At 52.1% G+C, this 26,991-nt stretch overlaps 10 protein-coding genes across 12 annotated transcripts; 5 read left to right on the top strand and 5 right to left on the bottom strand.

Annotated features, from left to right (window-relative positions):
• Positions 1–68: 68 nt before the first annotated feature.
• PV05_07072 (uncharacterized protein) lies at positions 69–2,841 on the bottom strand. The gene is made up of 2 exons (XM_013459862.1): positions 1,686–2,841; positions 69–1,636 (listed from the first exon to the last, which is right to left on the bottom strand). The coding sequence occupies exons 1-2, from the start codon at positions 2,305–2,307 to the stop codon at positions 369–371; spliced, it is 1,890 nt and encodes a 629-aa protein (XP_013315316.1). The 5' UTR covers positions 2,308–2,841; the 3' UTR covers positions 69–368.
• A 736-nt stretch (positions 2,842–3,577) lies between these two features.
• Positions 3,578–4,651, top strand: PV05_07071 (uncharacterized protein). Its single transcript, XM_013459861.1, has 3 exons — positions 3,578–3,999; positions 4,054–4,125; positions 4,178–4,651. The coding sequence occupies exons 1-3, from the start codon at positions 3,798–3,800 to the stop codon at positions 4,306–4,308; spliced, it is 405 nt and encodes a 134-aa protein (XP_013315315.1). The 5' UTR covers positions 3,578–3,797; the 3' UTR covers positions 4,309–4,651.
• Positions 4,526–7,553, bottom strand: PV05_07070 (uncharacterized protein). Its single transcript, XM_013459860.1, has 9 exons — positions 7,096–7,553; positions 6,929–6,994; positions 6,816–6,873; positions 6,614–6,765; positions 6,450–6,553; positions 6,234–6,365; positions 6,040–6,184; positions 5,835–5,990; positions 4,526–5,787 (listed from the first exon to the last, which is right to left on the bottom strand). The coding sequence occupies exons 1-9, from the start codon at positions 7,166–7,168 to the stop codon at positions 4,754–4,756; spliced, it is 1,920 nt and encodes a 639-aa protein (XP_013315314.1). The 5' UTR covers positions 7,169–7,553; the 3' UTR covers positions 4,526–4,753.
• Positions 7,554–7,718: 165 nt separating this feature from the next.
• PV05_07069 (uncharacterized protein) lies at positions 7,719–9,498 on the top strand. The gene has a single exon (XM_013459859.1). The coding sequence runs from the start codon at positions 7,821–7,823 to the stop codon at positions 9,348–9,350; it is 1,530 nt and encodes a 509-aa protein (XP_013315313.1). The 5' UTR covers positions 7,719–7,820; the 3' UTR covers positions 9,351–9,498.
• A 1,505-nt stretch (positions 9,499–11,003) lies between these two features.
• On the top strand, positions 11,004–14,035 carry PV05_07068. Of its 3 annotated transcripts, XM_013459857.1 has the most exons (4): positions 11,004–11,229; positions 11,278–11,415; positions 11,487–13,415; positions 13,495–14,035. In XM_013459857.1, the coding sequence occupies exons 3-4, from the start codon at positions 11,890–11,892 to the stop codon at positions 13,676–13,678; spliced, it is 1,710 nt and encodes a 569-aa protein (XP_013315311.1). In that variant the 5' UTR covers positions 11,004–11,229; positions 11,278–11,415; positions 11,487–11,889; the 3' UTR covers positions 13,679–14,035. The 3 variants fall into 3 exon arrangements, with proteins under 3 accessions (XP_013315311.1, XP_013315312.1, XP_013315310.1); XM_013459858.1 differs by having other exon boundaries at positions 11,004–11,415; XM_013459856.1 differs by lacking the exons at positions 11,004–11,229; positions 11,278–11,415 and having other exon boundaries at positions 11,456–13,415.
• Positions 13,819–17,666, bottom strand: PV05_07067 (uncharacterized protein). Its single transcript, XM_013459855.1, has 2 exons — positions 16,790–17,666; positions 13,819–16,742 (listed from the first exon to the last, which is right to left on the bottom strand). The coding sequence occupies exons 1-2, from the start codon at positions 17,366–17,368 to the stop codon at positions 14,529–14,531; spliced, it is 2,793 nt and encodes a 930-aa protein (XP_013315309.1). The 5' UTR covers positions 17,369–17,666; the 3' UTR covers positions 13,819–14,528.
• Positions 17,667–18,000: 334 nt separating this feature from the next.
• PV05_07066 (uncharacterized protein) lies at positions 18,001–20,468 on the bottom strand. Its single transcript, XM_013459854.1, has 3 exons — positions 20,235–20,468; positions 18,658–20,183; positions 18,001–18,602 (listed from the first exon to the last, which is right to left on the bottom strand). Exons 1-3 carry the CDS (start codon positions 20,297–20,299, stop codon positions 18,454–18,456), a joined length of 1,740 nt encoding a protein of 579 aa, XP_013315308.1. The 5' UTR covers positions 20,300–20,468; the 3' UTR covers positions 18,001–18,453.
• Positions 20,469–20,756: 288 nt separating this feature from the next.
• On the top strand, positions 20,757–22,853 carry PV05_07065 (uncharacterized protein). Its single transcript, XM_013459853.1, has 2 exons — positions 20,757–21,359; positions 21,416–22,853. Exons 1-2 carry the CDS (start codon positions 21,076–21,078, stop codon positions 22,521–22,523), a joined length of 1,392 nt encoding a protein of 463 aa, XP_013315307.1. The 5' UTR covers positions 20,757–21,075; the 3' UTR covers positions 22,524–22,853.
• Positions 22,607–24,702, bottom strand: PV05_07064 (uncharacterized protein). The gene is made up of 2 exons (XM_013459852.1): positions 22,849–24,702; positions 22,607–22,792 (listed from the first exon to the last, which is right to left on the bottom strand). Exon 1 carries the CDS (start codon positions 24,430–24,432, stop codon positions 22,948–22,950), a length of 1,485 nt encoding a protein of 494 aa, XP_013315306.1. The 5' UTR covers positions 24,433–24,702; the 3' UTR covers positions 22,607–22,792; positions 22,849–22,947.
• Positions 24,703–24,876: 174 nt separating this feature from the next.
• On the top strand, positions 24,877–26,496 carry PV05_07063 (uncharacterized protein). Its single transcript, XM_013459851.1, has one exon. It carries the CDS (start codon positions 25,090–25,092, stop codon positions 26,422–26,424), a length of 1,335 nt encoding a protein of 444 aa, XP_013315305.1. The 5' UTR covers positions 24,877–25,089; the 3' UTR covers positions 26,425–26,496.
• Positions 26,497–26,991: the final 495 nt, after the last annotated feature.

The raw sequence follows: 26,991 nt of genomic DNA, 5'->3' as shown, positions 1-26,991 counted from the left end.
GGAGGGGAGTGAGATCACCACCTAGGTATTAATGGCACGGCAGATGACAAACCAGGCTTCGTACATTGGACGTCTTAAATGGAATCTATTCCGCCAGCTACGAGAAAGGTACTTACACCCGGTACGAGTACTAGTACTTGCATATGCAGAAGTATCAATACAACCGCCCAGACAACGAACTAAGCCCCAACTGCAGCTGTTCAGTGCTTTTCTCAGATCTGATGCTCCATCCGTCACTGATGCAAGCCATCGCTGTTCCCAAATAACATCAGTCAGTCTATTGTTCGCATCTACCCCACAATCCTGGTGGCACATCCAAGCTCAACTGCAGCAAATCCTCGTGGAAAGAGTAACACATAAGTTTCGCTTCAAGGTCGATGACCGCTCTGTGAAGCTGTCCGATAGACCCGTGCTGCAAGTGCTTGCAATCGATCGCCCTCGTCGTCCTCATCGTCCTTTGCTCGTTCTTTCTCACGTGGAGAGAGCATTCCGCTAAATGATCTCGACTCTGCTGACCGGTACTTTGAAGCATCTTGCAGCTGTTGAGTGAGCGGAGGAGGTCGTACATCGAACCGTGCTGGCGAACTGCCGCTTAGTGTGGGTTCACTTCTTCTCGACTCGGCCACTTGAGCAGTCGCTTCTTTGGTAGGGGTGTCCAGTTGACCCTCGGTCAGATCTAACGAGGCCCGAGCAATGCTCGCGGATCGTATTGCAGCCTCTGACGGAGGATTGACTTCAATCGTCGAGCCAGCAGATAAGGGTGGCAGATTCTCCGGAGCGGATATCGTGGGGGCTGTCTCGGACATCGCTTCAGTTCCCGGCGCATTCAGCTGTAATTCATCTGCCCGGACTTCCTTCCATGAGCACTTTGCATGCTTTTTTGTACAACCCATGCAAGCGGTAAGGTTTTTCAAGCAGTCCATATGAAGCCGTCGGCATCGGTCGCATGGCGGAATCACTCGATCTCCTTTCCACATGTTGTCCATTCGTCGTACCATTTCCGCCTTAAAGGGACCGCCATCATCTCGATCCAGAGTCGACGGTTTCGAGTGAGGCATCAAAGAGGCCGGAGTGCTGGGAATAGCCACCGTAGGTTGATTTTGCTTGCTAGCGTTGGTACCAGCTAATTCCACCGAGCCCGAACGAGCCTTTTCCGCCGGCGATTCTCGCACAGCATCGGTTCTGGCAGTACCCATCGAAGATCGCCGAAAGGTGTCCTCAGGCATTCCAGCTTCTCGCTCGCTCGGGGTCAGGAATTTCTTCATCATCTCGGCTCGCACAGAAGGTGAAGCATCCTTGATCGACTTGCCGTTGATGATGGTGACATTTGACGAGTATACCTCATCCGGCTGATTTCTCAGTGCCTCGCTGGGCAATGGCAGACGCTGATGCCCTTCTCCACCAACACTTTGCCTTAGATTGACGGCGGTGAATCCCACTGGAGGGGACTGGGACACTTCAATGCTTCTAACCGGCTGAGCATTGTTGATTCCATTCGTGTCAAGCGTGGACATGGGTGAGCCATCTGATCTGACAGTATTCCTTTTCGCAGCCTCTGCCTCTTGCTCGCGTCTGCTCAAGATGGCAGTACGACGATTCTTCATTTTATGGATCAATTGGCGAGCTCGGCCAGACACTGCACACTGGTTAGCGATAGATATCAGATGTAAGAGCAGACGGCATACCTTGATCTGCAAGTTGAATGACCTGGCCGAGGTTCCGATCTAAGAGGTCCATGACTCCCAGCTCCTTCTCTTCATCCTCCAGAATGGGTTGCGGTGGTATGAGTTTCTGTGGCATTCCACTTGCAATAAGCACATAGTCTTCCTCTGAGATCTCAACCCGACATTGCTTGGTGTAAAACTGACAGACTCTTACGCCGTTGCGCATTCTTTCCAAGTTGAACTGCTTGGGACTGTTCTGGGCGAATTCCACGACATCCAACCAACTGATACTAGCGTCTTTGCCATGAGATTTGAGCACTTTCGGTGGGCCTTCGAAGAGCCTCTCGAACCTCTTCAGCAATATTGGACCGAGTGGACAAGCTCCAAGATTGCCTGCCATGCTCTCGTGGCGTAGTATGACTCCATCATATTCATTCAACAGGCGCGCTATTTCCGGGAGCTTGTCGTTGACAGTCACGAGAGGTATGGTCTCTTTATGTTGCCGGGCAAGGTAATTGATCTGCAGGTGATTCGTCGCAGTTCGCGGTATCTTGGATGCGGGGTGAGGATGCTGTTCGGTTGGTGAACGAGGTCGCTTGAGGGAGGAAGATTGCTCCGAGGTCATCGCAGGAGATTGTTCCATACTGTCGACATGAAGGGGGTGCGAGAGGAGTGGCCCGAGGCGCTGTGCTGCCCTCGGGCTGCGGTGGTGCTTAGGTAAGGCGCGAAACTCTTTTTCGTAGAGGCGGGCGGAGGAGAGCGTCGAGGGAGGGGTTGCTGGATCAGCTTCGTATAGTTGGACCTCTCGATGGGCAGAACTATGTCGAAGCTGCAGCGCCTGGAGCGGAAGTAGGATACGAGGTGTGCTCAGTGAGGTTGGGTCGAGGAGACAAAGCAACAGGAGCTCGGGTAGATGTTGCAGGCGGGTTGCGCTGTGCCGAGACAGGCAAGCTGCTCGGGAGGCGGAACAGGAACAGGCAAAGGAGGCGGCAGCTCAAGAGGGCGGAAATTACGACAGGTGACTCGACGATGGTGAAGCGCCCAGTGGAAGGAGCATTTGAAGCATTAAGGTACGGTACCTGATCAAAGGTAAGAAGGGGAGAGAAATGGGAGGGCGAGACGAAGGTGCGGGCTTGAGGGTTGAGGTTCCAAGGTGCGGCAGTGAGATGGCCGAACTGACACCTGGGGGCGTGGCCGTATGATGCCGTCTTGGTATAGCTCGCTGAGCCTCCAGCTAATCATAGGCATGGAAGGAGGGAGAACTTGTGCAATTTTGGGGCGTGCGGAGGACAATAGCAGGCACCTAAAACACCGCCGACTCGTAGGCTCGGAACAGTCAACGAACGAACAGTTGCGCGGGACGCGGGATCGCGACTGTAAGCCGCGTTTGCTGCAACCGATCGAAGATCAGAACATCCCGTCACCCTACGAGTACCTTACTACTACGAGTAATACTACGAGTAGTATTTAGTATTCCTGCACTTGTTCCTTTTCGTAGGTAGGTACGGAGGATGGTGGTCGAGTTACATTTGGCGGAAGGACTCTTGATACAGTAGACTTGCAGCGAAGGCGACGGATTGTCTGCATTAGCAGTGGCTCGTAGCGATAGGAGCAGACGCTGTCCTCCGTCTAAGCTCTTGTTCCTCTGGCTCCTCGACGCACGCCCTTCACTGTCAGTCATGCTGCCGTTGGCACCTACCCTAGCACTTGGTAAAGAAAGAACAGGATGGTGGCCGAAATGGTGGAGTGTCCAGGGCGCCCGCTCCGCCCAATGAAAAGCTTCACTAGCCCGAAGGCAACATTTGTGTCCCGGCGGAAAATCGTTGGAAGCACCACGAACCAGTCAACTTTCAACCCATCCACATCCAGTCCACTGGCCTTTTCGCTTGTTCGGCACTTTCAGTAGGTCACCAGGCAGAATCCCTCCCACACAAAACGCTTCTAACTTAGGCCGCGCACACAGACTAACGCCACTGGGCCGACAAAGACAAACCCTCACAAACATTCATATTCCGTCCTACTGACTTCTCCGGACTTCGGAAGGTTTCCCGAGATCCGCATCAAAAACTTGGTGGGCGCTCGTCAAACATCATATCCCAGCCCCATCACCAGATCAGCATCTCTACAACCGCCATGTCCGAAAGAGGCCATTTCCGTGGAGGCGGCGGCCGAGGAGGCGGTGGAGGTCGTGGTGGTAGGGGCGGAGGAAGAGGAGGTGGTGCTGCATCTCAACAGACCAATCAGCCTCACGAAAAGCCCAAGAAGGAAAACATCCTCGATTTGACAAAGTATATCGACAAACAGATCAACGTCAAGTTCAACGGAGGAAGAGAGAGTACGTTATTCCCCCTTCATTGGCAATTCCCAAGTTTTCTGATTGAGCGAAAAGTTGTCGGCACCCTCAAAGGCTACGACCAGTTGATGAATCTTGTCTTGGACGACGTCAAAGAGACTATGAGAGGCAAGTGGCTGCCCTTGAACACTGGTTCAACCTGACTGACCTGTATGTCCAGATGATGAAGGTAACGAGACTACTCGATCTCTGGGCTTGATAGTAGCCCGTGGCACATTGCTCGTCATGGTTTCACCTACGGATGGGAGCGAAGAAATCGAAAATCCTTTTCAACAGCCAACAGAGGAATGAAACCCATTCACAACGATCCTCGCCTCGCCTCGCCTCGCCACGCTATGAAGATGGGAGAACTCCGAGAAAATCTCTAGAAGAAGCTCCGTGGGTCTTTCAGCATTCTGATGACAGGAATCGAATCCGCGGCCGCGCCGAATGGCAAGGCATCCGGGCCCTTTAGACAGTACGTCTCGGATGCAGCACCGTCCTGTGATAGAATCAGAAGCTTGGAAACCGAGTGCAATGGAGATTATGATTTTTTTGCTCTTCCGTCTCTGCTCTCTATATTCAACATGTTTAGATTCTGGCTTCCTCTCACCAGGAACAGCCAGTCACTTAAACGTTAGGGATTTTGGTTAAGTCGGCTGAACTACCAAACATCAGATCTTCTGCTGCCATGCCTCGTCATCCTCATCACGTCCGCGTTATCGTTCCAGCGCATCGAACGTCCATTCTCACGAATCTAGCGCATTGGCCCACCTCTCTTCATCAATTCTTGGAATGCTGATTCAATGCCCTTCTTCAACTCCCGGTAAGTGACGACAAAACAACTCTGCTCATCGCGACTGATTAGCGTGACCTTTTCTTCGGTGCCTGCATCCACTTTGTTCAGGCACGTCAAAACATGTCCAAGATCAATCACCGGTCGATTCTGTCCATCAACCTGGTGGAAGACATAATCTCGGAAAAGCTTCAAGAAATACCGTTCGCCATTCTCGGACCAAGCGCGGTCATGTTCGAACTCAGGCCGCTCGTTGATAAAGTTCAATTTGGCCATGAGGCGCACAAGTCGTGCGTTCTCGACCTCACGGCTCAGTTCCGAGTACAGCGCATCGTCGTTGTGGAGCGCTGCATCGAATGCCGTCACCATCTGGTTAGAGATCATGGTGACAAATTGGTCAATGGTTTTCTCCTGGTTCTGAACTGCTGAATACAACCATACAACGGCAGTCTGCAATTCCGGTTTATAGAAGCGTTTAAACATGTCCATGCTGCGGGCAAAATTCGCACCCGCATCTGCGGTACCGGAGCCAATGGAGAGGATCAAAAGTGCAAAATTCACCAGGTCTTGCCGCTGTAGCTGTGCAAGAGGCACAACGCCACTGTCAAATTGGACAACGTCGAGAATGCCGCAGCCACTGAGCCTGATTCGATTCTTGCCAGTGACCAGAACCTTGCTTGGATCTAAAATGCGAGCCGCCAGGCCGCTGCCGTGAATCGTCTTCAACGCGGCGGCAATCTGAACGACATAAGTCCAAAGTATGGGTTCCATGACCTGGTCTTTGGTGTTTCGTGTGGGTCGCGTCCAGTTCGGCCCTATATGGTGATGTTCCAGTAGTGTTTTTGATAGCGGATGATAGTCCGTTGCGAAGAAAAGAGAGCTGTCACCAAAACCACGGTTCGTAAAAACATCGACGATCCGTACAACGTTGGGGCTATCCAAGTTCTTCCAGGCCTGACCGGCACGGACGGCTAATTCATTAGTCAGGCGAAAACCTAGGCCATGTCAGCTGTCTTCTGTCCCCCTAGGCATCATCAATTACCTTCAATCCTCCTCAGGGCAAAGAAATGCCCGTTGGCGCTTGATTGAGCCTTGTAGACCCAGGATGTGTAACCCCCGAAGATCGTAGAACTCTTGTGATTGGTGTCTAGCGGCACCAAAGAATGATAATTCTCGATGTGGCTTGGTAATTGTGAATCTATGTAGCGTCAGCTGAGCTCAAAGCTCCGCTGCCACTGTTTACGTACTTGGTAAGGTCTGAAGCGTAGCGGCAGATTTCTTTTGAATTTCCTCGCGGAGGTCGTTCGGTATGAACAGATCGTGGACAGTACGCTGATATGGTGCGAGGTTTGCATTGAAGGGCCCGATTGGGGCGTATTGATGATATTGGACCTTGATCTGTCAGTGGAATCGTGGTTCATTTGGATAGATATCAACTCACTGGCTGCTGGAAGCCAGCAGCACTGGGATAGAAGGCGGTGCCATTGATGCTATGGTCGAGGTACGGATTTGGTGGATGGCTGGCTTGAAACGTTTGGAAAGTATGGGCGACAGGAATCTCATTTTCATTTGTCTACAGGGCGAGTCAGTGCCAGTATATCGGGAAGATTGGCTTTATGCCAGAACGGACAGGATGAGGCCGAAAACTGATACTTACAAGATGCTGATCGTCAGCGCCTCGAGGTACAAATTCTTGAACATTAGCCACCGCCCAATCCGGGGTACTCGCGTCTTGACGCAGAGGTGTAGCATTCGACGACCCTGGGTGTTTCTCGTAAGCATAAACATTCCTCGCAGTTGTAGAGCTGGAAGTTGTCTCACGAGAAATGATGGCTTTTGGCATGAAGGGAGCAGCGCTCGCCGCCTTCGGTGATATTCCAGCGCCTTTCTTACCAGCTGCATTGGCACCGTTCGGCGACAAGAAGGACGGAGTGAAGCTCGGCGATTCGACATTTAACGTCTTTCTTGACTGGCTGATCCCGACGGTTAGGAAGTGGTGTGAACAGGGAGCGTTGAGCGGTACCTGTCATTATGTCCACTATCGGAGACTGGCTTCTCTATACTGTGACTAAAAGCGCATCCTGGACCAGGTCAGCAGAGAGTCCCGTCCTCGACGGTTGTCTTGTCATATCTTACCTTTGTCCTCATAGCGGCATTTTCCGTAAATGGTGACATTGCGACAGAGGGTATCCTTCGCATTTTCTACCACATGTCCTGTGTCAGCACCGGTCCCCTCTCTTGAATAGCGTACTAAGAGCAGCATGGATCGAGATCCAGGAGCAAGCAACTGAGCGGTAACATACCTCGACCCTTTAGTCGAGGAGACAAAGCAGCCTGCTTTGTATCATCGACATTGTTCTTGAGAGTTGCAGCCATAATTGTTCACTGATAGGTCTCGTACATGGCATCAGACGCCATTAGCTTCCAATCAGGGCCGTAGGTTCGGTCGTAGACCAACGCATCTTATGGGTTTCTTATGGGTAGCGGACTCTAGGGACGACGGACTCGAGGTGGTGTTAGATATTACGAAATGGTGAAAAGCGAAGGTATGCATATGCTGGTTGATGGATATCCAAAAGGAGAATACAATAGAAGAATATGGCAGCAATGCCGACAATTGAATCGTGGACAGGACTCGAGCGCTACTGGCGCCGCGGACAGATCAATGCATCGCAGGTCAGGTCAACGAGAAGGTGGAAAGGTGCAGTGCAGTCGGGGGTGATATAAAGATTGGCGGGACACTCGCAGATGAGGATACGAACGGGGACCCAAGCGGATTGAATGGCGCAGTCTCATCCGCTTCGGTTTTCCCGCGTGTCGGTCGCGTCCACCTGTACCAAGCCAGCCGAAACTGACGTCGCCAGTGGATCGGTGCATTTGTGGAGGCAGCACTCGCTCTTGTTGTTCATTTTCTTTCCTTCGAAGATACAAGTACCTAGCGAGTCTCTTGCATTTGTCGACATGACGACCAAGGACACAGCCTCCACCTCATGAATCCCCCCGACGTCCTATTCCAGTCTACCTCGAAATGTCGACTCCCGATATCTCGCAGCTGAATCCTGCGCAGCAAGAGGCACTACAGACGTATACTGCAGTGACCGATCAAGACCCGATAGCTGCCATACCCTTGTTGCAAAGATGCGAGTGGAACGTACAAATCGCCATTGCACGATTTTTCGATGGCGAGCCTGCAATAGACCCAGTAGCCGAAGCTCGTTCTGCGCTGCCTGCAACCTCCGTTCGAGAAACCGCAAACCTACAATATGAGTCCTTACTCTCTTCAACTCGGCCCTCTACAACACGGCAAAATCTCGAAGACGTCGTTGAAAGAGTCGACACCAGCGCTGCAGCGGAAACACAGTACCGGCCATCCTTCTTGTTCTCACTTATCTTTACTCCGGTCAACATCATATACCGAGTGTTCACCACAGTATTCTCGCCATTGGGATTCCTTGTTCCTACTTTCCTCTCGCGCCTATTCAATCGTCTACTATACCAGCAGTCGAGACCTATCCGACGAGCACTACCTCCAGCAGAAAATGCGAGACGGTTTATTCGGGAATTTAGTGAAGAGTACGGGGAAAACACATTGCCTTTCCAAGAGGCAGGATTCAATTTGACACTTGACAATGCGAAGAAGGATCTGAAGTTTCTACTTCTTGTGCTACTTTCACCGAGTCACGACGAGAACCACGCGTGGGTGCAAGAAACATTACTCTCAAACCAGATCAAGTCCTTCCTGGATTCTCACAAAGATGAGCTGATACTTTGGGGCGGAAACGTTCGTGACTCGGAGGCATACCAGGTATCTGCTAGTATACAATGTACCAAATTCCCGTTTGTCGCATTGATCTGCCAGACCACAGAGTCTGGATCTTCGGCCATGAGCGTGATCATGCGAGCAGCCGGTCCGATGCCGGCATCCGAGCTCGTGGCGAAACTTGGGACAGCGTTGACCGCGCACCAAGCGCAACTGGGCGCTACTCGGGCTCAGAGGGCGGAACAGGAAGCCTCCCGCAACCTCCGGGAAGAGCAGGATTCTGCTTATGAGCGATCCCTGGCACAAGACCGGGAACGAGCACGACGAAGACGAGAAGAGCAGGAAGCAGCAGAACGAGCAGAGCGTGAGGCTCAAGAACAAGCACGCCTTGCCGAGGAGAGAAAACAAAAGGTCACACAGTGGAAGCAGTGGCGTGCACAAACGCTGGCGGCCGAGCCTGGAGCAGAGGTAAAGGACTCTATCAGAGTCAGCATCCGCATGCCATCAGGTGAAAGAGTGATCCGCAAGTTCCGGGCAGAAGCGGACCTTGACGAGCTTTATGCTTTTGTTGACTGCCACGACATTGTAAAGAGCAGAGAAGGCGAGGAAGGGTCTGACAAAAGTGTCGACGAGCCGGCAAATTACGTCCATGAGTATGGCTTTCGATTAGTGTCGCCTATGCCCAGAGCGGTGTTTGAGTTGCATAACGGAGGTTCAATAGGAGAAAGGATAGGAAGGGGAGCAAATCTGATTGTGGAACCCATAGAGGAAGATGGTGAAGGCACAGGTGAAGAGTGAGACCATGAGCTGATAGTATGGAGATTAGCGGACAAGACCTAGTGCTGGCCTGCAGGTTCATATATGTCAGGGGCATGCAAGTTCCAATCCATGACATAGTGGGCTGAAGCCGTGACCATGGTGCAATATACAGTCACGACAGTAGACCTTGGTGATCCAACAATCATCCCTGCAGTAGAGAGAGAAATGAAGCCACACGTGCCCCCTTACAGATGCACGTCCTTCAGTAGACTGCTGTCGACCAGCCGTTCCAATCCAGTGCTTGTTTCTTGATCTTTTGGAGGCTCTCACACCACCGGACTGGGGTCAGGTAACTGCTTCTCGTCCTGCAGCACACGGCAAAAGGCGGCTCGGTCATGTACAGCTCCACTACATTGTCTACAAGGTGATCCGAATGGCAGAGCCGAGGGAGGTGCTCCGTAAGAGCTCAGCAGTTCTCCTGTGGAGCCCTTTCTCAGGTCCCTGGCTCAAGAGAAGTCCCCAAGACGGCGTATGTACGTAAATAAAAGGCTGCCATCGCCTATCCTTATTGCTGGTGACATCTGACTTCAGTAAGACGTGCTCGCGAACTCGGCGACATGAGATACGTCCAAATGAAGGCCTCCTTGAAAGAGGAGAAAGCTGGCCACTTGTCCCTGCTATCGATCAAAATGTGGGGAGTCGTATGTCACAATCCGGAGGTGACCAAGGCCGTCCTCCAGTCCCTGGCCGGTCAAGCCACGACGGTGCTGAGAAAAGCCGTGAGCGGCATGATGGCGGTATCATGGTGGAGCTGAAATCGCTAATCTCACATGCACATGTGCGACGACAAGATAAAGGCCAAACTCTCAAGACATCTTTGCCGTCGTTCCGGGACCAGGAAACGTCTGTGTACGACTACCTAGGTACCTAAGTTTATCAACGAAGGGCCTCCGAGAAAGGGTCCTCATGTCTCTCATCTTCTTCTTCAGTTATTCATGCTGAATGCTAATACCCTACAGCAACTACACGAAAGACTCCAATCCTGTCGGATGCCATTTCCAGGTCCTTTTGAAGATGGACATTATTAGTGAGCTCCAGGCATATCGATAGCCCCATCATACCCTGGGTGTCCTGAGATCGGCGGCGACGAACCCCCACAACGTGGAAATTAGGGACGAAGCCACAGCGACGGAAAAATAGAAAAAGTTGGGGAGATTTTAGCGAGCCCAGCAAGCACGAAATTGTGGCCAGCAACGATACGAGGTTAAAGAGATGCATGATGAAGGTGGAGGATGTCTTCGTCTCTGACTTTGACACTCCATCCATGGCCATTCCGTGCCAGGCACAGAAAAGAAGGGGCCATCATGTTGAGCCTGTACCTGGCAGCCGTACCATAGTAGCTCATGCTGATGCCTCGGGAGTCTCTTTCCAACTCCACCCTGACTGCTTGTTCGCCTGCCTTTTTCTGCATCTCGCGTGCCAATGAACGACAATCCATCTGCTGAGGCCGGCAGGATGCCGCCATTTTTCTCGTAAAATAACATCCACAACGTGGATTGCCCTGCCTATGTGTTGGTCCGTCGTTCTATCGAAACCTACTTTGTACCCTCCCGGTCCTGGTCTCGCATCCCATGCTAGGTGCATGCCAGAAACTCAGGCTCCCCATGCGACCACTTAACCACTCTGCCACTCATAGACTCCGTCCTAGACTGTGCCTGGCCAATCGTGGTCTCCGGCAAGCTGAAGCTGAGAAATGACTTGCACATGTACAAGGGAGAACCGCAGTTTAGGAGTTTGTGAAGAAACAATCATCCCTCTTTTTGTTATCAGGTAGCCGTCCCTTTCCAGCATTGTTTTCTGGCTGTGGCATTCCACCCCGAAGAGAACAGGCCTCGTCCATACCAGACCCTAGGCACAGGTCAGTCGGCGATTGACCCTGCTAATAGACACATGCTGAAGCATCCAGCTGAACCGAGTTCGGCCTTGACTCCTGTCAACACCCTTTCTGGGAGCATCGAGTCGCTGGTGGGAGCGTGCATTTGTGGAATCTGGATGCTGTCACTTCTCTAGTGGGACAGGTACAGTGGATCCTGCTTCAACAGTCGTAAAGGTCCCCCGACGCAAAAATTATTGTGTTGCTATGTCTACCGATGGAACTATGCTGACGACGTCTAGAAATCGTCGGTTCAGGCGAAGTGCTGTATGATACCGGGTGCGGTCCAACACCCGACGACGAGACGAATTTCCTTTCCCATGTACCACGAACAACCGATCTCCTCGAGCTCAAATCAAAACAAAAAGAAGAGGTGGCATACAACAGCAAGGAGAATATTGTGAAGACTGTACTGGTCGACATTCCATGCTCCAGTGAAAGTGAAGGGCTGAACAATATTACATCCGACCCAGCCAGATCTCCCATGTATCAACTGTCTGCGTTGAAATATATCGACCTACGGCTCCGTGAGCTTGGCCCTTGGAACGAGGGGAAAGTATCTTAAGGGAGGCTCGTGTGGCGATTCGAGTGCCTGCGTGTTCTGAGGTTGGACTCTCCTGTCACCACCTCTGGGTCGCCACGCATATGGCTTCACATCACCGACCCGTCATGGGTCCGCCAGAAACACCAAGCAGGCTTATCCAGCAGTCTCCGCGTCTCTTTCCGAGTCTTCAACTCTCGCCTGACATGTACGCACATCAGTTCACTGGCCCAGCTACGGCGCCTGCGTATCCTAACCAGAGGTTATTCTGGGATCCGTCGAGTATGACCTTCGACGATCCAGGCCTCCCTCAGCAATACCAGGACCATTTACAGTTCAGTCCGGTGAGCATGAGCACGTCGTTTGCGTCTTCGACCACAGTCGTACCAAGTTTCACACCCCAGGGACCTTTTCAGATGCCAGAAGAACAATCTTACGACCTGCCAATGCTTCAACGATCATCAAGTTATTCTCACCTCGACGCATCAGTCTTCCCAGCCCCATTTACGACGTCCCCTCGAATCCTACCGCCACAAGCCGAGAATCCAAGTATGTTTCTGAGTTCGCCAGCCCGAAGATTTGGTGCTGCCGACCAGATGCCCAATCGATTTATACACAATCCTGTCCCCGAGAGGCCGGCATATGCACATCAGCTTGAAGAATCTCGGCGGGAGCAAGAAACGAAACGAATGCGAAGGAGCGACATAAAACAACCATCCATCACAAGATCCGTGATGGAGGCTTTGAGACGTCCAGTCTCTCCTAGGAAGGAGAGCAGACCTGGCCTGAAGAGGAGTCTTACGCATACAGGGGTGCGAGGGGACCGAACACTAAAAGTCCAAACATCTGTCGCCAACGCAAAGCAGAATCCTCCAGCACAATTGGACGCGAGCAGACAGCATCTTCCAGGTCGTTCGTCTCCTCTAAAACAAGTCGCCGATCCCATATCTCGCACGCTTACTGCTAGTCGAAATTCCACGCGTGCCTCGCTGTCGTTGGCGATCGATGAAAATGGCGTTGCTAAAACCATAGTCACTGGTCACCCTTACGATGCGGACATGGACGGAATATCTGGCAGTGAAGCTGAATCTTTTGACGACACTGATTTCCAAATACTTCACAGCCAAAGCAATTCCTTTGCTTTTTCGGATACTGCAGACTTGTTAGGACAAGGCCATCGACCATATGGTCACACCAAAACGAGCTCTCACTCTACTGTGGCCTCGGTAAATTCAGCCAAGCAGTCGTCATGGCATAGCTCCGCTTCCAACACCAGGAGCTCTGACGGCCAACGTGCCCGGCGAAAGCGACCGCTCACGAGCACCCAAGAGATGGACATTGTGATGGAAGACCAACCTCGTGGGAATGCGCAACATGCGCTCAGAGCCATTATCGAAGATCGATCACGGTCGACTTCGGCACAGGGACATCATTATAACGTGTTGCAGCTGCATTCTTCGCCACCGTTGCAGCAAAGTCAATACGCTACGTACGGTGCCTCGCCCACTACCATCACTGATCCGGAATTAGCCACACCAAGCACTGATAGGGACAGCCTTGCCAGCAATATGAGCACAAGATGCGTTTGCAATTCTTCCATGCTCGACGGCTCCGTGCCGATGGTCCAATGGTAAGTCCAACCAGTGTATCTCAGCCCTTGTTATTGCCACCCATACAAGTCTCAGATTCTCTAACATGACATTTCACAGCGACTCATGCTCGAAATGGCTTCACACTTCCTGCGTAGGCGTCGACAGTCGACGCATCCCCCAGGTCTATATGTGCCTCTTTTGCGTACAAACACCTTTGCGGCAGGGTGCCACTCCCCTGCGGCCGTTGACGGTGTATCCGACCGCCAGTCCTTTGGCACATAAGTCAAAGCGCAATCGCTGAGGATCAACCCCCCAAGTTGGAGTTGTCGCCACTCCATTCCATATTTTACTTTGTCGAACGCATTGAGCGATATTCTGTACACCATTCTACCAACCAATCGACAAGGTAGATGTATTGTTGACGGATTTGTACACGTAGATGATCGGTCTAGGCGATTTGCTAATTGTGCAGCCTATTTATTATATATACTTGTGACATTGCGTGTCATAATAGTACTGTCTTTTCAGACATTGATTGTTCATCCGTTGGACGGATTGCTTGTTCTGCTTGGAGCCGGATTCGCGTTAGCGAGGCATAGGAGGTTTCCATCGAAACAGATGCTGGATAATATCTACCGCAATGGCAATTGAAGGTTACCCAAGAACGACGCTTCCTTTCTCTGTTTGCTTCTTCTTTATCCACTCAATTGGATAGAACGACCCTCCTGTGAGGATGCTTCTGAATGCACAGTATTTTTCCGATGCAAGGAGCTATACGTGAACGCTTAGCAGTAAGACCCGTGGCTGATGCTCGGTAGTGATGTGTAAAAGTGTAAGAGGTAATGTCCAGAAGATCTAATACGTGCCCTGGCTTCGCACGCCGGAGCCACACCGTGGAATATTGGCAACGTTGTTGTCGAGGACACCGCGATCATCCCGCATGCCATAGGATTTTCCGTTGGGATCAAGCACAACGCAGATCAAGTGCTTGTTGCTCCTCTTCAATTATGACCAGCCACGTAAGAATGATGATGAATAGCATGCTCAAGCTCCGCATCGGACCATTGACACGTGAGAATAGTCTTAATTTTCCTGCGTTTGCGGCTTTGGGTCAACATATACCACAAGCAAGACATGACGTTGCATGACGCCTAGTCATCGCTCATCGTACTAGCCTTCCTCGTCAGCTGCTGCACTGCTTTTCCTCCCGCAACCCCAACAGCTGCGGAATCCTCGACATCTCGCTTCGCCTGCATGACCAGCAGCCCAGCGCTCAACGTCCTTTCGCTGATGACGTTGACCAAGCTCGTGGCCAGTGATCCCAAGGCGCGCGACTCCTCACGGCTACTCGATGCCGCAGCCAGCATGGGCGTCCGCGCGTTTGCATTTCGACCTAGAAGAACGACCGTCTCGGCGGCACTGGGCTCGGCGATGGCTGTCGTGACGGCGTCGAGGCTTGAAATGCCGGCAGCAAGATCGACGAAGCTTACTCTGTCGGCGGTGACATCGGGAACGCTCGAGCGCAGCATCTCAAATTCATCACCCACATTCTGTTTGGTCTTGTTTCCGCCTTTCCTGGATATCTCAAACTCGTCGCCATTACCGTGAGCAGTTGGCACGACAAGTACCTTCAAATCAACCATCGTGTTCTTTGCGAGCTGCAGCCCGAAGCGAACTGCGAACAGATCATCCTGACCCATGCCTTCGTACACAACAAGCAGTCTATACCGGCCTGTGTCGCCATGCACCTGGTTGAAGTGAACTGTTGAGTTGGCCTGATCAATCATGCTGATCCCCGTCATCGTGCGACTCAGCTGGCGAGTCGGCCGCTCGGCGGTTGGCGACGTTGACTCAAAATGAGCCGGGTCAGGTCTGCACAGCACGGTCTTATCGAGCACGACACCAACGTGACAGGTCTCTTGGGCCTTGTCGAACAGTTCACTCGTCAGGCTTGCAAAAGCACGATTGGCCAGCGGGTCGCCGGGCTTCGTGTCGAAGAGACCTGGGTATTCGGACATGGTACCCGTCTCCGACCAAGGAATCAACACGAGGTCGGACCTGAGCTCTCGGGCGCGCGACATCAGAGTGCCAGCGAACGAATGCTCGGGCACAACGGCGATTTGTCCAGCCACGGCGAGCGCCCGGGACTGGCCAAACGTCCCGAATGCTTTGATGACAGGATCGCGACCAGCAAATTCTTCGATCTCGGAAACGCGCATCACGCTGGAGTCTCTCTCTGTCAACTCCATCAGGCGCAAAGCGTGGATCTGCGACGGTCGGCGCATCGTAGCGACCGAGGCCAAGGCTTCCCCGTCGTTCATGATGGTCTGCTGCGGCTGGTTATCGTTCGTTGTGGGTCTGCGATGTTGTATGCATAGCTCGTCATGCTGGTGTGCGAACATGGACACCATGGTGAACAGGCTGGGGAGACCATCGAGCCGGAGATACACTAGGACTCGTCTTGCGACGTCCGTTTGGCTGAGGATCTCGGCTTCGTGGTCCTCGTCCGCATCGTCGTCATGGGGAATTGGGTTACCGTCCCAGTCTATCTTGCCTTGTTTCCAGAGCTCAAGTTTGCGCTGGTACCATGGTGGATACAGCCAGACTGTCAACGGCGTCGTAGCGAAGGTGGTAAGCAGCGCCATGACGACGAAGATGGTGAATGTACGTTGACTGAGGATCTTCGCTTGCAATCCAATGTTCAGCACGATCAATTCTACCAAGCCCTTGCATGACATGAGACAGCCGATCGTGAATGATTCCCGCCAGACTAGCCCGCTTAATCGCGATGCCAGAGTGCCGCCAATGATCTTTCCAAACCACGCGACGGCACATACTCCAACGACGTAGGCCCATGTTATCCCGGTGTTGAGAAGGCCCAAGTTGGTGCTTAGTCCAGATAGGGCGAAGTACAGAGGTAGGAAGAGAACACTGACGAGATCTTCCAGTTTTTCAGTCAATTTGACCGCGAAGCCTCCTTCGTGAGGAGCCATGAGACCGATCATGAAAGCGCCAAAGATAGGATGGATGCCGATGATACCGGTGAAGAACGATGAAGCCAAGACGAGTAGGACGGTCACCGCAACCACAGTCTGTGTCGGGCCATTAGCGAGACTGCCAGTCCTTCTCAGCATATACATGAAGCACGGTCTGACGGCAAAGACGATGAACAGAGAATAGCCGACCCCCACCAAGAGGATCCAGAGCGCGGTGAGACCAGCGCCAGAATTGACAAGAGCGACGCATAGAGCGAGGAGGATCCAGCCGACTACGTCGTTGCCTACACCAGCCGAGAGGACGATAACCCCAACAGGAGTGCTGAGTAATTTCAGTGAGGTCAAGATACGGCAAAGGACGGGAAAGGCCTGGGGGTGTTAGTAAAGACAAGGCTGGAGAGAGTACAATTTCTTACGGTAATTGCCATAGCCACACCGATGAAAAGCATATAGACACCAAAGCTGATACGAGCAAGGCTAGGATCGTCTCGAAACTCGTGGTACAAGCCATATGCAATCCCACAGCCGAGGCCAAAAGGAAGAGCCATGCCGGCAGCTCCGACGCCCAAGGCGATTCGCCAGTTGCTGGCAAGAAAGCGCAGGTCGACCTCCAGTCCGACGAGGAACAGGAACAGAACCAAGCCCAAGTTTGCTGCCAGGGAGAATGCAGGCATTGAAGAGGTGGGAAAGATGTGCTGGGTGAAGCCAGGTATTCTGCCCATGATTGAAGGACCCAATATGATTCCAGTGAGGACTTCCGCGATGACTCGGGGCTGGCGAAGGTAAGCCAGCGGAAAGTGAATGATCCGGGTGAGGATGATAACAATAGCGGCCTGGATGATGAACAGGATAATGGGGTTTTTGGGATCGTAAACCGTCGGATTGACGTGCTCAAAGATACCCCCTTGAGGTGTTGCTCTGTTGGTGCTGGTACTCGTCGCACTCGTCGCATTGACAGTTTGGGTGATGAACTCGGTGACCGTAGCCGTCGCCATGTTGGGCAATAATCAGTAGACCGGCCACAGATGCCAGCACCCAGGTTGGCGGAAAAGAAGGAAGAATATAGAGCAGTCAGAAACAGCACAACAGTGATTGTCGAAGGACGAGGGTGTTGACCGGCTGTCAGATGGTCCGCCCAGATGCCTCAGATGATGTCCGCTGAAGAGTTAAGGGAGACCAGTAGTAGAAAGAGCATGACATGGCATGCCAATATTGTCGGTGAGTTCCCATGCAGGCTAGATCCTGACAAAGACCTTGGCTCACAAGGGTAGAGGGTATTGCGTTGGTCAGGAGGAATTCGACGGCGACATTTTATGTTCACATGCATATGGAATTCTTGGTTGCCTGAGGATCGCTTTTCCCATACTTCCTGGGCGCCCCTCCATCCTTCACGTCAGCCGAAACACGCCTATCACGGACCTGGTAGAGGCCGGGGCTCCAGGCTCGAGCCAGGAACTGAAAGTCTGGACTCTGCGGGCAGTCAATTGGGTGTGCAGCCACATTTGTTGGCACAAGACTGAGCAGGTTCCCATGATGGGTTGAAGGAGGAAAGACGGCAGTCAAAAAAAGCCTTTCCTCCATCCTAACACACAGCATCAAGGAGAGATGCTCTTGCTCGCTTCATTGGCTCACTGGGTGGGCTACAGATGTTGCACAGCTCATCTAAGGTACATACTATGTGTCTCCCTTTATGAGGGCGTCCCGTCTTACCGCCAGGTGAGGTATTTCGAACGCACTGCATCAAAGCTAACGAGAGCGATGATTCTGTGTGAGCATTACTATCGATTTTGAGTATTGGGAACAGCACTGGAGAGCCTTCGCTAAATGCTATCAATCACTCCTACGAGAACAATGACCAGCCAACCTATTTGCTTCCTCCACAAACCGACATGGCATGCTAAGGGGCGCAACCAGCGAGTAAGATAAGGAGATGAAGACTTGCACCTACACCTCAAGCTTTAGTTGGTCCCGAAGTAGATATCCCATGGCCGCAAGAAAATGCCATTTAGACTGTTCAACGCGTCCTGGCCTCAAATAACAAGTCGTCCGGTGGAAAGCGACAGAGTATTGCTCCATACATCTACCTTCCAACACGGATCACACCGGAAGCAATGAGCTTCTGGATCTTGCCTCGGACGCCAGGGTTCTTCATGTGCTCGTTCAAGGCCATGGGGTCGCCCTTGGCTTGTTGCAGAATTGATTGCATGACTGGATCTGAGAGGATTTGCACTGCACAAACACGTTAGCAGGGTCATCATCAAGAGGCACATATATGGTGACTTACTGATTTCCGGATCGCGCTGGATTCTCGCACTGGTCTCCTCCTCCGTCTCGCCGGCACGAGCAGCGTACATTGCTTCGAGGGCCTTCTGCTGCTGCGCCTCAATCTCGCGGGTATTCTTGCCGCCTTCATCGTGTTCCATCGCCTCGGTGCACACATCGAGACACCTGTTGTACTCTTTCATGCCGAACAAAGCCTGAGCTTTCCGGAGGTATGCCTTAATGAACTTGGGGTCTCGCCTGATAGCCTCGTCGCAGTCCTGAATGGCAGTCGGGAAAGCTAGCAGCTTGATCAGAGCAGCGGCACGGTTGCTGTAGCCTCGTGGGTCATCGGGAGCGCGCTTGGTGAGCTCTGTGTATGCTTCCACAGCTCCTGGCCAGTCGGCATTCTTAAACTTCTCGGCGCCTAGAAGACGAGCCTCTTCAGCCTTGTCGGGGTCAACGTAGGAACTCTTTTCGGCTTGGATTTGTGCTTTCTCGGCGGCCTTGAATTTGGCGAGGATATCTGGTGTCCGGTGCTCGGTCAGGGACTTCTGATAGTTCTCGAGAGCCTTGGGCAGGTCGCCCATCTTCTCATAAGCTGAGCCAATTCGACCATAGGCTTTGGCAATCAGCTTGAAGTCTGCAAGCATCTGTCGGCCTTCTTCGACAGCCGTCGTGCATGCCTCTACGCAGCCCTGGTAATCGCCCTTCTCAAATTTCGCAGCACCAAGGTTCGTCAGGTAGGTGATGTCCTTGTGGAGATCCCAGGCTTTGCTGTAATGCGAGATCGCCTCGTCAAACTGCCTCTTCTTGTAGTTCTCTGTACCAAGCTTCTTTTCTTCCTCGGCCTCCTCTTTGGCTTTCTTTGCAGCAATGGCATCTTCGTCCTCCGGCTCCGGCTCGGGTTCGGGCTCCTTTGCCTGTGGAGGAGGGTTTGACTGTGGGCGTGCATCGGGCATTGGGACGTCTTCTTCTGCTTCAGTGGGTTGGTTGGATCCCGCCGGTGCACCCTCTGGTGGCATTCCCATCTGCATGTCCACACCTAGAAGGACGCCCATGACTTGTAGGAATCTTGGATCACCCAGCTCTTGTCCCATCTCTTGAGGGTTCTTGGCCAAGCGCTGTAGCTTGTTCATGAACTGCGGGTCTGCAAGGTAAGGAGCCGTTTTGGGATTGCTAGCCAGTTTCTGTATCATTTGAGGGTCATTGAACATGTTACCAAGGCCACCTAAGCCGGCGCCGTCTCCTTCAGCCTCGGCTTCAATGGCTCTGTTGACAGCTTCGAGGCCAGATTTGGCTTGAGCATTGGAAGGTTCCAGCTTCAAGGCCTCTTCGAAGGAGTCTTTTGCACCGACAAGATCACCTAGACCGTGCAGAGCAGCACCTTTGCGTCCCCATCCTTTTGCCCAGTCCGGCTTGATTTCTGTTGTCTTGTTTGCATCTTCGAGGGCATGTTGGTAGTCCTTAAGCGACGCATATGCGCCGGAGCGATTGGAGTAGAGGACATGGTTCGAAGGATCTAGTTCAATGGCTTGTGAGAACTTCTCACTGTCGACCAAGTCAGTGCAAACCTCAAGCAAGGAGAGGGGGCGTACTTACACTGCAGTGGTAAAGTCTTTCGCAGCGAAGGCCTTGTTGCCCTCGGCCTTGAGAGCGTCTGCCATGGCGAATATTGCCGATGTAGGGTGACTTTTGAGCTGACACAAGGAATTCAGAAGATATGAACTGGATATAGGACTCTAGGAAAACGAGGAAGAAGTGGAGTGAGGATTGTACGAGTATTTTAAAGCTGGCTACTGTACACAAGAACAGAATGAACTGGAGAGGGCTATATGCAATGCATGATCAGGCTGCGGGCAACCAAAGCCGTGCGAAGCCCATTGATTGCTAGAAAATTCTGTGCACGGACCACCTGAAGAACTGGGGTACAGACGCACCAAAGGGAGGTGAGGTGACATATGGGCGCACTGTGCTTCTGTGATATCCGTACAGATGATAACGCCTGTAGTGTCTGCCTAGGAAGCCTTGTTAAACTGCCTTATAGGCAACTGCGTATGATTGCCATAATGCGTACATGTACATTCCAATCCGCAAAGCATTCATCAAGAGCTTGAATGCCTACCTAGGTATGCTATTCATTGCCGGCTCAGCCTATTGTGCCTGTAGTGATTAATTCTCCCCCACTGTCAACCATTTAATTATTTTCCAGCCAACGGCCCCGTCGCAAAATTTATCTGTACCAGAGTTTCACCTTTTGACTGTGATTCATTTTTCAAGCAAAATAAATTCACTGACAACTAAATTTTCCTACTTGCTATGTCGCGGTGACACTGTCCTGCCATTTTAATCTTTTATTTCAGGTCGGCATTTCCTGCTGGACCATCATGTTCTGCTATTTCTACCCTCATCGGTAGCACATCTTGTTCGCCATTAACCAAAAATGGCACCTCCAAAGGCTTCCGCTTCTCCTGCTCCAGGGCCTCTGGGCAGAGGTCCTAGAAATCGTGTCGCCGATTCGCTTTACGACTGGTGTCGCAAAAACCGTGATCTCGGACATGTCTTCTCGCAGGAAGAACTCTTGGACACCAACATCATTCCAAACCGAGACATCACGGTTCTCCTCTCCTCCGTCCAACATCTTGTCGCCAATCACCTCTTCAAATTGCATGATAGGACAGGTGGGACCATAGGCTGGGAGTTGGTCGATCAAGAGAAGGCCAAAAAGTATACAAGATTACTCCCATTAAGTTGAACTACAGCCCTAACATGCGTCTGTACAGTTACCAAAACCTCTCACGCGATGAACGCATGGTACTGCTCGTTATCGATGGCGCCGGCTCCTCTGGAATATGGACAAAAACGATCAAATACAAGTCCCAGCTCCATGCGAGAATCCTCGAACGGGTTTACAAACAGTTGGAGGCAAAAGGTCTGATCAAGCCCATGAAACATGTCAAGAATCCGGGGCGAAAGATGTACATCCTTGCTGGGCTAGAACCTTCGCAAGATGCGACGGGCGGTGCTTGGTTCTCCGACGGCCAACTTGACACAGGTCTATTGACCGTCATGTCTGCGGTCGTCGAGCAACATGTGGCCGCAGAAAGTTGGCAGACAGTCGAGCCCGATGAAGCAGACACTGAACCGACCTCTCCAGGTCAGAAACGTAAGGTACCCACTGCCGGGTTCGAAGATGTCGGCGACGAGAGAGCAAAAGCCGCTAAGACAGACGATGTACACAAGGTCAAGGGTACCAGGCAGAACACCCAAAAGTATGAGCCCTTCGAAGTCGGGTACACGGGCTATCCCACAGCGCGAAGTGTCACCAATCACCTTCTGGTCAAGAAATACACGACAACGGTACTACCTCAGAATGCCATTTCTCAACTCCTCGAAGTCATGGTCTATGATGGCCTTTTGGTCAAGCTGTACCGCAGTGCGAACGATGATGAATTCCCTGACGACTATAACAATAACATGGTCACCATGTATCGATCTTTCAAAACACCTGCAGATCTGCAGGCGCAACACAAGCTGACTAAAGACAAGACTAGCAGCCATGAAAGAGCCCGCAAGGCTGCTTACCGAAAAGCAGAGTTGGAAGAGATTGGTCAGGGCGGATCTAGCGAAGTTCCGTGCCTGCGTTGCCCTGTTTTTGATATCTGCGGAGACGGCGGGCCGGTCAATGTTGCGACCTGCAAGTATTTCGATGATTGGTACAGCCAGATAGAGGAAGCAGATCGAGAAGTTGGCGGTGGAAGATCTGCTTCTCGAGACAAAGACAAGGGGAAGGACTCGGCGAGGCAGAAAGAAAAGAGTTGCGGCCGGGACCCTGTCAAAGTCGAGATTGAATTGGATTCTTTGCAGCAAGACGGAGATGAAATAACCTGACGACTACTTGTCAAGGCGGAAGCAGCTGTTTGTGCAACTTTCTTATCAAGCATGGCGACGGCGTTACATTGTCATTTTGTCCTATCCGCCCCTGACCAAGGGTGCGGTGTCCACAATCTCTCAATGGTGGAAGAGATGATATGGGCTGTATTCATGAAAAGGCAAGGCATGCCTTCATGGTATGAAGGTTCTCAAGGAAAGAGGAGCGAGACATTTCTCTGCATTGGAGTGCAGACGACTCTGTTCACCATGTATTTAGCTAGCTAGGCCTGATTTACAGGTTCATCAGCAAAAGACCAGAACAAACAAATGAGAAGAATCTTACATTCGGCTCTGGCACCACGCCAATATCCATCCAATATTACACCAAGTGCAATAAGTGCCATCTATTGCGCCCGTATTGCCCTACAACGGTTCATCTCCTTCAAGTTAAAAACGCATTTCCTGCAGAGAAGCCATTTCTTTCCAGCTCCCTCCTCCGACTCGCTTTCGCCAACAGGCCTCCGGCACCATCTCGTTCTTCCTTGAATTCATCCTTCTCTATCCGCTTGGCTTTCAGTTCTTGTTCGACTTCATCCCTCCATCCCTGGAGATCCGGCGGGATATGCTGCATCTGCACGCTCGGCGCAGCGCGAATATAAGCCAACTGATCCCTCACATGACGGATTATTTTCTCAACATCCGCCCTGGAATTCATGTTTTCTCTCCTCCACCCGCCCAAATTTGGGAACAACGTGAACCCTTCTCTCCGGAACGCCTCACGATGGGGCATGAAGTCCGGTAGGACAGGGTCCAGCGTTTTATCGGCTCCAATCAATATCGACGTCTCGTGCGCCCACGCCCTCGCGACATTGCGCGGCGTGTACCCTCCCCCACCAACAACGAGCAGCGGTAACCCAAAACTTTTGACGAAACTCACGCAGCTGCCGTGCCCGCGGATGTTGAGGTTGAAGCACCCGAGTCGGTCGTGCCCGAGACTGTCAGCGCCGCACTGCAGCACGACCGCAGTGGGCCGGTAGATTTTAATCGTGGGTTCGACGACATTCTGGAACAGATATGCGTAGCCTTCGTCGTCGATGCCGTCGTTGAGAGGTACATTGATCGTGTAGTTCTTGCCCGGATTATCCGGGTGGATGGGTCCTGTTGACTCCAAGGGTCCCGTGCCCGGGAAGAAGACTTCCTTGTCGTACTTGTGGAAGGACACGCACATGACGCGGTCGGTGCTCCAGAACGCCTGCTCGACGCCGTCGCCGTGGTGCACGTCGATGTCGATATAGAGCACGCGCGGGTGGTAGCGCAGGAGTTGCAAGATGGCAAGGACGATGTCGTTCACGTAGCAGAATCCGCTCGCTTCGGCTTTTTTTGCATGATGAAGGCCGCCGGACCAGTTGATCGCAATGTCGGACTGTTTGTTGCAGAGTTTGCGCGCCGCGTCAATGCTCGCGCCGGTGTACGTCGAGCAGAAGGCGAACAGGCCGTCGAAGATGGGGCAGTCGTCGCCGACGCCAAAGATCGCGGAGCTGTAGCCTGTGGGGCCCGCCGCGAGCTCAGGATACATTTCGTAGATGTTCTGTGGAGTGGCGACGGAGAGAAAGTCGACATACGAGTCCTTGTGGAATTCGGCGAGTTCGTCTTTGGTCGCGGCGCGCGGGATGTACGTGTCCATAGCGGTGTGCATGCCGTAGGAGAGGACCAGTGACTTCGTAAGTGTTAGGCGCCATGGTTTCATGGGGTGAGTCTGGCCGAAGTGGTGGTTTTCTACAGCGGGATTGTAATGCCATGACACCCGGTAGCCTTTGGGCCGGGCAATGCCATTGGTTTCGATTTCGCGTTGAATTTTGGATGAGAGGGTGAAAGTTGACGAGGGGCCCGGGTCAGAGGGCGCAGAGTATTCTTCGACGATTGCCATTGTCGAGATCGATTATCGAGTTGCCCGAGGTGGCGATATGGCAGTCGTTGTTGGTATTGATTGAACGGAATGGGTGATGGTTGATACGAGGCTTCGAAATTTGAAGGGTGGGAATACCATGTTGGTCCCCCCGGGTATTTTGATTTGATAGTTGCGCACGTGGGCTGATGCGCAATGGTACTATCTCTTAGTGACTATCGCCATAGTTAATATAGTGATATCACGGGGTCGAAGTCTTCAATGTGTACTGTTTTTGTTGGCGTCGGAAAGTGGTTCAAGTGATTGAGAGGCGAAGTTGAAAGTTCTAGGTGTGCAAGGCTGAGGGCGTCAAACTAAGATAGTACTAGTGATGGCGCCACTTGGTCAGAAGCGGTTTAGCCTCCTTTTGTTTTGTAACATCCAAGTTTGCGACATTTGCGCGAATCTGTCTCTTGCAGTTGCCTCCTTGGCTTTGTTTCATCACATCCTCAAAGACACCTTCATTTCTCATCATAAAAGCCATCAAAATATCCGCAGCGTGACTACACAATCGCGACTGGGTGACTTTGTTGAATTGTGACCCATCAGATGGACGAGAACGGGCAGAATTAAGACCACTTCAAATCATCACAAGGTCAGTGATAGACCGGACAAATTTTTTCTCTCTCGGATTTCAAGATGGCGGGCAACGAAGATTGTGCTTCCGTGTTGGAGCAATTCATCCACGATGCTGCCAATTTACCGGCCGAAATCAACCACATGATGGAAGAGATACAAGCCAAAGACAAGGATCTGCACAAGTTCCTCTCCGTAATAAATCAGAAGGACATGAACATTCAAAAGCATCTCAAGGTAAATGGAGTCCTCGCACCCCATCCCAAGGAAAATGAGTATGCGGAGTTGGTCAAGAAGAATTATGATGCGTCCGCTCATCTGCAGGATCAGAAAGTCCACTTGGCTGAAAGAGCTTGCAACATCTTAGAGCGCCAGCTGAAAAGGTTGGACATGAAGATCAAAGAGTTGCAGAACGACGGTCAGCTTGTGGATGGTCCGCCCTTGCCAAGCATATTCAATCGTAAAGCTGAGGCTCAGAAGTCCTTCATTGATCTACCATCCAATCTACCTCTCCAAAATGCTTCCATCAGTGCTCTTAATTCGACCGCGCACCGCGTGAATGCGCACGTTTCCGCGGCCTTGCAGCAAGCACAACCGCGACAATTGCCGCAACTAGCGACAGCCAGCGTACCTACTCAGCGAAGTTCAGCCCCAGCCACTCCTGCCTCCGCGGTCCAGCAACAACGACAGCGAGAGCGGGAACACTCCGCTGGTGCTGACACAAAGAGACGTAAATTGGCATCCGGCTCCAATCTACCAGCTCAGCCATCAGGCCTGAGACAGTCATCTCTCGGTCCTGGCACACCCAAAGCCTCAACTCCCACAGCCACAGCGACCAGTCGAGCAGGCAGCCTTCCTCGGACTACCGGACCTCAGGCAGCCACGGGACCTCCGAAGAAATCAGGCTTGTCAAAGAAGGTGATTCCACACCAGCAAGTCAACAAGCTCAAGCAAAAAGGCATAATAAAAGGCAGAATGTCTGCTGGACGCAAGAAAGGACAATCTCCCTCTATGCGAGGAGGCCGTGGAGGGACCGCAGCTTCAGAAGAAGACTCAGTCTTGTCTTCCGCCGACGCGTCAGAGACAGACGCTTCAACCACTAGGGGAAGACGAGGCACGAAGAGGCAAGCTCAGGAGGAAGTCGAGGTGGGCGAGGACGAAGAAATGGAAGACGAAGAAGGCGAGGATGACAAGAGGTACTGTTTCTGCGACCAACGCTCTTACGGAGAAATGGTGGCTTGCGAGAACGATGATTGTCCTTATCAGTGGTTCCATACGGGCTGCTTGAACATGAAGAAGGTGCCGGACGAGGATGAAGAATGGTATTGTCCAACATGCCGAGAGAAACCGGAGATCATTGAGAAGGTCAAACTCACGAAGAAAGTTGGACGGAAGTAGGAGTTTCAGTTTCACACTGCGACTTGCAACAACTCAATGACAGTATTCATTGAACAGCATAACTTAGACCAGTAGAATTTGCTAAGTGCGTCCTATCCTCTTCCACGATATCTGGAATATCTGGCTGAGGAGAGGTCGATCCGTCCCACAACTCTTTCTAATCTCTGTTTCCCGTCCTGCACAATAAAGTCAAGGGTCAAGGGAGCTCGGGAGGAAGCTTGGGATGGACGTGGATGGAGACCAACGCGCCGGTCGATCCCTGTCAGCGCGGGTACGAGCCTGGGAGCTTTGGGCATTGGAGTTGCTCACTATCCACAGAGCAGTCGTGAGCTATTGAGCAATACAATTTATCAGGATTTGACAGACTTCAAGCGTCACTTGTGCCACAGTGCCAGCAAAAGCGATGCGTGGCTGGTGGCTGATCAGGACAGGCTCTGAACAGGAAAACGCCAAAAGCTGCCCAAAACCCTGTCGTGCTGAGGGAGTAGTGTACGTACACAGTATGCCGTCCAGCCGAGGAGGAGTCTTTTCACGTGGGATCAACGAGGAATATAGGCGTAGTTTGGG

Source organism: Exophiala xenobiotica (genome assembly GCF_000835505.1).
Source record: "Exophiala xenobiotica strain CBS 118157 unplaced genomic scaffold supercont1.4, whole genome shotgun sequence".
In the NCBI taxonomy this organism is placed as follows: Eukaryota; Fungi; Ascomycota; class Eurotiomycetes; order Chaetothyriales; family Herpotrichiellaceae; genus Exophiala; species Exophiala xenobiotica.
Note: the sequence above shows the minus strand (reverse complement) of the source record. Positions and strands in the feature narration are given on the sequence as shown.